The sequence below is a fragment of the Choloepus didactylus genome, chromosome 8 (genome assembly GCF_015220235.1).
Source record: "Choloepus didactylus isolate mChoDid1 chromosome 8, mChoDid1.pri, whole genome shotgun sequence".
Classification (NCBI taxonomy): Eukaryota; Metazoa; Chordata; class Mammalia; order Pilosa; family Megalonychidae; genus Choloepus; species Choloepus didactylus.
This window is the reverse complement of record NC_051314.1, coordinates 55,507,340-55,517,158: the sequence shown is the minus strand read 5'-3', so window position 1 is coordinate 55,517,158 and position 9,819 is coordinate 55,507,340. Positions and strand designations below refer to the sequence as shown.

At 39.5% G+C, this 9,819-nt stretch overlaps 1 protein-coding gene across 3 annotated transcripts in view; it reads left to right on the top strand.

The window, feature by feature from the left end:
• The first annotated feature begins 260 nt into the window (after positions 1-260).
• GLIPR1 (GLI pathogenesis related 1) overlaps positions 261-9,819 on the top strand; it is a 23,181-nt gene continuing 13,622 nt past the window's right edge. The window contains exons 1-3 of one of the 3 annotated variants that reach the window (XM_037845279.1): positions 261-450; positions 7,463-7,755; positions 8,548-8,793. In XM_037845279.1, coding sequence (XP_037701207.1) covers positions 7,582-7,755; positions 8,548-8,793 — 420 coding nt within the window. In that variant the 5' untranslated portion in view covers positions 261-450; positions 7,463-7,581. Of the gene's footprint in view, positions 451-865; positions 1,105-7,462; positions 7,756-8,547; positions 8,794-9,819 lie in introns of those variants that run through there. The other 2 variants (XM_037845280.1, XM_037845278.1) reach the window with 2 other exon arrangements.

Below are 9,819 nucleotides of genomic sequence, written 5' to 3'. Positions count from 1 at the left end.
AGGTCTCTATATTGACCTATAAAGGTCTCTATATTGATGCGTGGCACAACACCTCTGTCTTGTGTTCATGTGCTGCTGCAGTGGAAGAACCCTGCTCTGTCCCCACCAGGGATGGATATACCACCAGGGAGTGAGCCAAACGCTGTAAAACACGCCCCAGAGTCAGACACTCCAGTGGATGTTTACATATGCTCGGGGCAATAGGGGAAGGAATGTAACAGCAGTCTCCTTATCTACTAGGCTGACACATGTGGTTCTGAGCACAGGATAGGGAAAGGCAGCACTAGGACTGTCCCCTACCACAGTTTCAGTCGGCTTAGCAACAGGAATTTATTGGCTTACAGTTTTGAGGTTAGGTGTCAGCAAAGTGATGCTTTCTCCCTGAAGACTGTGGTGTCCTGGGGCTGGCTGTCGGCAATTCTCGGAGTTCCTCAGCTTTTCTGACACATGGTGAGTTCTTCTCCTTTCTCTTCCGGGTTCCATTGACTTCCAGCGTCTACTCCTCCGTAGTGGCTTGGCTCCCTGTGGCCTTCTCCATAAGGCCACCAATAATAGGATTAAGATCCATCCTGATTCAGTTGGCCAGACCTTAACTAATAATAACCTCTTCAAAAGGTCCTATTTATGATGAGTTCACACCCACAGGGATGGTTTAAGATTAAGAACATGCTTTCTTGAGGCACATAATTCAATCTACTACACTGACAGAATGATTGAGGGGCGTGGAAAAATAGCCGAGTTTCCTGGCTGATAAGAAAACTATTGACACTGCTGCTGCTGACTAAGTGCCAACTGCCTGATTTTTCTATAACTGGTGGCTTGCAGCTCTTCTGGAAAATGGCCACCCCTTAAACTACAACTCCCAATAGCTGTACATGCCTGCAGCCATCCACCCAGCAAAAACGGAAGCTCCGTGCAGACTGTTTCCTCGTGTTACTCATCTCCAAATCAAAGTCTTGGCAGGTTTTGAGCAGAGGAGTGACTTAACTGACTCTTATGTAAAAGGATAATTCTGGGTGCTGGGAGAATATACCATAGCAAGGAGGGAAGGAAGTAAGGAGACTACTTACGAAGCAATTGCAATAATCAAGGCAAGAAATGAAGGTAAGTTGGTTGGTGGTGGGGTGGGGGTGGGGCATATGAGAAGTGGTAGAATTCTGGATATATTTCAAACATAGAGTTAATAGATTTTGCTGATAAGTTACATGTGGGAGTAAGGGGAAGAAAAGTCTAGGATGACGCCAAGATTTTGGTGTAAGAATTTGGAATTTGGGGTAACACAGTGAGATGGTAAGATCCTGGTGGAGAGGGTAAGCAGCAGTAGAAGACATGAGTCTGAAGATAGAAATGTGAAAAGTGCCTTGCATGATGGCACTAGTAGCACCTAGGAGAACAGTGGAAGGGGATCTCCTGTTTGAGTCTAAGCGCAAGTCTGGGCATTCCTAGGCTTGTCTGGTCAAAAGTCTGTTTTCATGATGACTAAGGAGCTCCCTAGGAGGGAACTCACACTGAGGTTGGCCCAATAGATTTTGACAGAGAAGAGAGATTCTGAACAGTATGGGAACTGTCACTGGGATTTATCTCCCAGTCCAAATCCTGTTGGAGAGTGTAGTAAACATGGAAAAGGATCTGGGGTTGGAGCCCTACTTTGGAACCACCCTGATGGCCTGGCTCCTTGAGGCATGCCTAGTGGAGGCCCAAGGATCAGTCTAATAACTAAAAAATGCCAATATGCCTTTGTTTTGTAGATTATTTTAAAAGAAATGAGTATTTCTATCAGTAGGGGCATTTCTCTTGTATAATATCTTTGTATAAGAGGTAGCTTTAAATAAGAAGTAGCATTTCTTATCATTTTCCATCTAAGTCTCCAAAATGTTTAAAAACTAATTATAAAATATCATTGGGGACAATTCAGCCCTTCCATTTCTAAAATTAGGAAAATAAATGATTTATTTGGACTATTTGTTTAGACTACTAATTACAGTAGTGTGAAAAAATCACAAGATAATTCTATTAAGAAATATATCTCTTTAACTCCATTCTGAATATTTTTCATCTAAACCCATTGTGAATCTATAGCAATAATTTTTATAGTGTCAAAATGTATTTTTTCTAGCTATTAGCTTGATTTTATGTTTCTTATCTAAATAGTATACTGTAAATATAATTATGTTTGAGGTTAAATTGTACCTGTGGAATGCACAAATGTATGTATAGGGTAGTAAAAGGGAAGTAATAATAATAGCTAACATGTTGTAGTGGTTGGGAGCTACATACCCCAAAAAAAACATGTTCTTAAACTTAATCCATTCCTGTGGAGTGGACCTGATGCAAAAGACCTCTTCAAGATGTTACTTAAGTTAAAGTGTGGCCCAAATGAATCAGGTTGGGCTTTCATCCAAATTACTGGAGTCCTTTACAAGCAGAGTGAGAATCAGACAGAGAGAAAGCAGGAGGGAGAAGCCAGAGGCTGAAAATCAATGGAACAGAGAAGCCAGGAGAGGCTGCCTCGTGCATTGTCATGTGGCAGAAAACCCAAGGACCAACGATCACCAGCAGTTAGCTTCAGAATACTACAGTCTTCCAGGAGAAAGCATCCCCTTGATGATGCCTTGATTCTGGACTTCTCCTACCTCAAAACCATGAGCCAATGAATTCCTGTTGTTTAAGACAACCCATTGCACAGTATTGGCTTTAGCAACAAGGAAACTAAAATACATGCAGAGTACTTACTACGTGCCAGGCACTCTAAGCTCTTTTTACAAATATTTTCTTACTTAAATTCTCTTAATCCAATGAGGAGATGCTTCAGCTATCTCCACTTTATAGATAAGGAAACCAGGGATTAGAGAGGTAAAATATTCAAAGTCATACAGCCAGTATATAGGACTTGACTTGAACCCAGACAGTCTAAAGAACTTGTACTCTTAACAACTGCAGAAGGGCTTTGGTATCAGACAGACTATCTCAGTTTGCCAAGGCTCCTATGACAAATACTATAAACTGCTTGGCTTAAACAATAGGAATTTATTGTCTAATAAATTTGGAGGCTAGAAGTCCACCATTAAGGAATTGGCAGGTCTTGCTTTCTCCTGGAGTCTGTAGTTTCAGCAGTCCTCTGTCACAAAACCATCTCCCTCTCCTTGTGTCTGCTCCTTTGATTTCTACTCACTTCTGGCTTCTATTGGTTTCTGGCTTCTTCTTACTTCTGCCTTCTTACTTCTGGCTTCTGCTTTTGTGTCCAATGTGCTTTGCTTATAAAGACTTCAGCCATATTGAGTGAAGACCCACCCTCATTCAGTTTGGCCTCACCTGAACTAATAATAACATCTTCAAAGATCTTATTTACAAATGGGTTCACATCCACAGGAATGCAGACTAAGACCTGAACATGTCTTTTGTGGGGTACATGATTCAATCTACCACACAGACCCTGTGTTAACATCTTACTAGTGTTACGCTCTTGGTCCAACTTTTTAACCTCTTTTTTGTCTCAATACTCTATCAGTAACTTAGAAATACTAATATATATCTCACACAGTTATTGTGAGAGCAGAGTGAGATAATGAATATGGGGTAGCCTGGCTTGGTGCTTGTTGTCACTGCTTCCAACTGACTTAAGCTATCATGGCTTCAAATGTCAGATGATTTTGCTAAATATGGGTATCCTCCTACAGGAGGATAAGTTCTAGCTACGTTAGGCAAGGGCTATTTCCCCCTGTCGGGGAACCTCAATACCTAATGATACACTACTATGAAAGCAAGTCTTATGCCAAATGATGATGAATGTATACACATTTATTAACAAGCTGTTACAAAATAGTCATATCACCCTTTCTACAGCTTGAGGAGATCCTTCTTTCTGGATTCCTGATTAGATTACTTCAGTGCTAATTAACTGCTCCTAGCATGTGTATTGGAATTAATTTGTAGACACTGGAATACAAAAAAAAGAAAAAAAAACAAAAAAAAAAAACTGGCTTATCCCAAGTGATGTTAAAGTATTATTACACAGACAATATAATAGTGGCAAGTTTGATAAATATTAGAGTCCCTCTCCCTTTCTGGATCCTTAACCCCTGTCCATCCTACCCCTTACTCCCATCCCCTTAGACCAAGTTACTAGATATTTTTGCAGACTAAATGTTTGCAGAACCTAATTAGAGATGGTGGTGGGAGTATAGGGAGTTCTGACATTTCTTCAGAAGTAAAAATCTCATCATATATGTAAATGGACATGTTTAGAACAATATAGTAAGGGTAAGAATTATCCATATGATAAATACAGTTATTTCCAATTATGTTGAAAGACTACTGCTTTTTCTAAGATACTTTCGTAGAACATGCTGGCATACAGAGCACATATTCCATCTTGCAAAAAGAAAGCCGTAATCATATACTGGTATCTCTTTAGTCTTTTATCTATGCATGGGTTTACCAGGCTATGTATATGTGTTAATTTGTATGTGACTATAAAGATTACATGGCTCCCCCCAAATAAAAATAGTTTTAATTTATTTTCTGATTACAAAAAATAGTACATACTCAGTGTAATAAACTTTAAACAATATAGAAGAGAATAAAATAAGCATAGAAAAATCTCTTAATCCCAGAATTCACTGAAGATTTATCTCCTTCTTAAAAAACACACACATACTTATCCATATACTATGGGAAAGACCCAGAGCAATGAGTGGGAAAACTCAGCAAAGCTGTAAATCTTCTAAGAAGTGGAGGCTTGCATTTGCCGTCAGGTAAAAGTTCCTGTTGTGGCAAATCACTTCTATGGGCTTTTGTTGCGGAAATGAAGTATGAATTGAGAGTTGATGGTTGTGGCTTTGAGGAGCCAAATTGCTCCCTATAATAATGCAAAAATGGTTTCTGTGGAGGGCAGACTTTTCTTTCTGCTCATTATGTTCAGGAAAATAAAGAAAAAATATTTAATTCTGTTCAATATCAAGACAGTATTGCTTATCCTTGGGAGTTGTATGTGTAAAATTGGTATTGTTCAAGCAACCATAAAATGTTACCTGGCTTGCTTGTACAAAACTCAGACAGTCTAGCTCATGGTAACCCAGAGAAGATGATGATACTGATCAAAAGCAGGGGGTTCTCTGCCTGATGTGCTCAAATGAACCAATTCCTGGACACCAGGGTTTCAAAAAGAGAAAGAATTTATTACTAAGCAGGAAGCAGGAGATCAGATAGCCTGTCATCCTAAAAATCTATCTCCCTGAACTGCAGTAACTCTGACAGTTTTATAGTATCAAAAGATGGGCAAGTTTTAGGATAATCAGTAAATGGCTTGAGATAACGAAGTTAGAGTGATTTAATGATTGAGCATGCACAGGTTGATTTCATGCTTAGTCAGAGAATGTATGTAAGAAAATGGCAGCCTTAATATGATAATAGGCATGATTTTTAGTATTATGATGAGGTATAAGTCAATTACGGGTTAAAGTTTAAGCTACTGCTTGTCAGGCAGGCCAATTTTGGTTAGATTCAGCTTCGTCTAGTAAGATAGTTTAGGATTTGGGATGGGTTAGTTCTCGGCTGACTCAAGTTCTTTCATTAATAAGCATTAATTATTTTTCTGTCTTTTGTGATCATAAAACTCTAAAGTTGTAAAACAGGATAAGGGGTTCAAGCAGAGCCAGTCACAAGATTTTTACAATCACAAGATAAAGGCTAAATAGTTACCCAATCATTATCAAAGATCAAGGGAGCTGGGTTACAGCTCAATAATTTCAGGTTTTTCTTACTGGCTATTCTACAATACACTAGAAAGTAAGAAAAAATTTTTCTCTACAGTGATTCAGTAATGATAACCATTTGTTTATTCTTAATTTCTCGGTTACAATGGGAAGTAGGCCCATGGCCTGGTTTTCACCTCAAGCTGGGAGAAGATCTCACTGCTGATTGCCATTACCTTGATCAAAAAAATTGCCTTTAACCCCCAGACAAGTCAGTGCATGTCCTAGATCCATATAATAGAAAGGAATGCTAGTAGAAATTAGGCAGCTTGGACAAAATTTGAAATTATATATCAGGACTTTGTGAGATTATTTTTTTGTGTTTGGCAACAATAATAATTTTGTCATGTGATTCTGGAATATGTGATTATTTTTTTGAAGAACGCCCATGAGTTCCATTCTCCACTCCATTCCATTCTCCATATCTCTTGATTTTCTAAAACATGGGTGTTTTCTAAAACCAGATCACACCCCACCCATTGCTAAGAACCCTCCATCCAACAATTTCCCGTCACTGTAGTGATAACATCCAAATCATTGGTAGATTCCAGAAGTCCTCTCTGATTTGACTCATCCTCCCTACCATGAGAAGGCATATTCCACCACCGTCATCAATTCTTGAAGACCATATTTACAGAGAAAGACAATAGTGCAGTGGTTCCTTCTCTAGCCTTGCCATCACACTGCATTTCCTACTTCACAACTGGACATGTATTTATTTCCTTCCCCCCCTCCCCTTCATTTCTCCATCCCTGTTCCACTTGATCAACATCTACCTTATTTGAGCAACCATGGAGACCTCACGTGCTCTAGGAGGCCAACCCTGTCCTTTTCAGAATGAACTACGCACCCTGTCCTCTGATTCCTTACCTCCTTGAGCTTTCCTCCATCCAGATCCTCAGCTCCCAGTGTTGCAGTTGTCCTTCTCACCCCCATCTCACAATTCTCTTCACTGTGAGCTCCTTGAGAACAGGGACTGTGGTTTTTATCTCTATACTACTTAGCCTAGTATGCAGAGCAAGAATTTAATATCTGTTGCATTAATATATTATCTAGCTCACTTGATCCTCCCAAACCTTCTGTGATTAAAGAGGTAGACAAGGTCCCATTAGCTTCATTCAATAGACATCTGAGGCTCAGAAAGTTTGGTGACTTGTCCAAGGTCTTCTAGCTGTTATGGAACAGAAACTAAAATCTGGATTTGAGACTGAGGCTCTCTCTACTGTTCCGTCTCTCTTTGCCCCTTCTTTCCCATGCACGTACAGTCATACACACACACACACACACACACACACACACACACACACACACACACACTTCCACCATCTGAAATGAATTCTAGGTAAAGTATAATATTAACCCCATATGCCAACCACTGTGTATTGATATAACTCTAAAGAAAAGTTTTTTAAAAACACTTTGCAAGATATTTATAGAAGGAAGAGATATGTTTTATTTAATCACCATAACCATTCATAAAAAATGGAGACTGTTATTTCTAGAGTCTTCAGAATTTCCTTTGGAAAGATCCTCTAACTCCAGAGGCAGCCTGATGCAGCCTCATAAGAATCTATGTTGCAATAGGTGCTGAGTCACAGAGAAGCACTGAAAAGACAGGGTTAAAAGTGCAAATGAGCTGCAAACCATATATGGAGAAACCCATTTCTTCAAACTTGTATGAACTCATGTTCTATTTCCCTTTCTCAAAGCTGAAGTCGGCTGTGCTTTGAAAACTGCTGACTGAACACTTTGAGAGGGGCACCCTCTCAGAACCTGACGCCGATTGTGGATTTCAGCCTCCGGAGACTTGGTGCCAGACGGACGGGACATGTGGGTCCCAAGTGCTATGGCAGCCTGGATGATTTCTTTAGTCTCCAGTTATTCATATTCATCAAATACTTTGCCAGATATCAAAAATGAAGATTTCATCAAAGACTGTGTTAGGATTCATAACAAGTTCCGATCAGAGGTGAATCCAACAGCCAGTGATATGCTATACATGGTAAGGAAGATATCAGTTATTTGTGGCATAGTAAAAAACTACTACTGTGTGTTGATTCGGGGAGGTAAATCCTTGGTAAATTCTGAATGGCTTTATCTTTGTGATTAATGCGTGCAGTAAATTTGCAATCTATAATCAAAACACAACCAGCCAAGCTCTGCTTGCTCCTCCCCTCTTGTTACAAGCAAGCTCCATAGTATATTTTACTTCTCTTTTTGGGAACTTCACTTTCTTTGGTCATGGGTAGACTTGACTTCTCTTTTTTGAAATTTTCTTTACTGTTAATTTTTGTAAGGTTTCTTTTTTTTCTTTTTTCTTTTTGGTCTCTAATTTTACTCATTTTGGTTGCTGGCAGCACAGCATCCTGAGAAAGAATGAGACTTTTATTCAACTGGGCTTGAACTGTTTGAAGCCCAGCTTTGTGGCTTTGAGCTGATTTTTAACCTTTCTAAGCTTCCTGGAACATGGACTATTGTGGTGACTGAATTATATAAAATATGAAAAATACAGCACACAGTATTTTGCACATAATAGGCCTTCAGTGAAATGTTGGTCCATTTGCCTCACTTAGATTCTAAATTCCAGGAAATCAGATTATCATGTTTCCTACCAGCCCTAGGCAATACCTAAAGACCAAATTTATGCAGAGGATTCATGTTTAGTGGTTCTTTCCCTATTCTTATCAGCATACCTTGTTCCCCATTCAAATTCCCACTCTGTTCACCCCAGTCACACTGTTGGCTAACAGCTTCCATTCTTGACCCCCTTATTGTTTAATATTTATTTTTGCAGACTTGGGACCCAGCACTTGCCCAAATTGCAAAGACATGGGCATCAAATTGTCAGTTTGCACATAACACACGGCTGAATCCACCCTACAAGTTACATCCAAACTTCACTTCCCTGGGAGAAAATATCTGGACCGGATCTCTGTCCCTATTTTCTGTGACTTCAGCTATCGGGAGCTGGTACAATGAAATCAAATACTACGACTTCAAGACTCAGGAATGCCAACATGTCTGTGGCCATTACACTCAGGTAAGTATCTTTCATGAGCGAGGACAAAACCAGAATCTGGTATTAAGAAAATAGATAGTAAGCTGGTGCACCTGTAAGTATGAGGGTGAAGGGGGTTACAGGCTTACTTTAAAAAAAAGAAAGAAAAAGAAAGAATGGAACAGACTCCAATACCAGAGGGGCATAGTGTTTGAAGGTTCTAGTTAGGGGAGCATAGGCAAAATTAAGGTGCACCAATTTAGATAGGCTTAAGCAATTCTGATAACATGCTATCTTCACATGGGGCTTTATTCCATTTGTGAGCAATCAGAGGACCTTGTGAGAGGGTGGATGTCCAGATTCCAGCTGGTATGAGTCATCTACAATATTTGAGGGAGTTGCTTTGGGACTAGAATATTGGGAGAAACAAGCCCCTGAGACTGCAGTAATCAATTGATGCATCCATGACCCCTCGTTCTTTCAAACATCCACTGAGAATCTACAGTGTGGCAGGCACTGCTCCACACAAGGAGGAAGAAACACAGTCCCCACCCCAATGGGAAGGCAACATGTAAACTTATCTGAACCTTCCTGTGCTTATTCTGCCCCCCAAATTCACTATATTAGTCCCAATAACCATATTCAGAGCCTCCCACTGAACATTTTTACTCAAAATGTTTGGACTCCTTGGCCCTAACTCAAGTTTGCAACCTAATGGAAACAAATCCCTAGCCATCTTCTTAATATGCTACCTTTCTCTCCTGGCCACATTTTGCTTATTTACTTTTATTTCCCAGAAGTCTGTTGTCAAACCAAGAACTAAAAAAAAAACTGAACCTAGGTTTGACTAGTTTCAACTTACAAAAATTTGTTGAAATGAGATCTGAAGGCAAAAAACATTTCTAACAAAACAGTTAAGTTGGAACATTTAGGGGTTTTAATGAGCAACTTTTTTTTAGAAAAACTCACTCTATCTGGCTCAGCCTTATAAAGCCTCTGATATCATTGGTGGTGTTATAGCTACAAACAGGTTTGACATACGATTATTATGATGAGGGAAAAAGAACT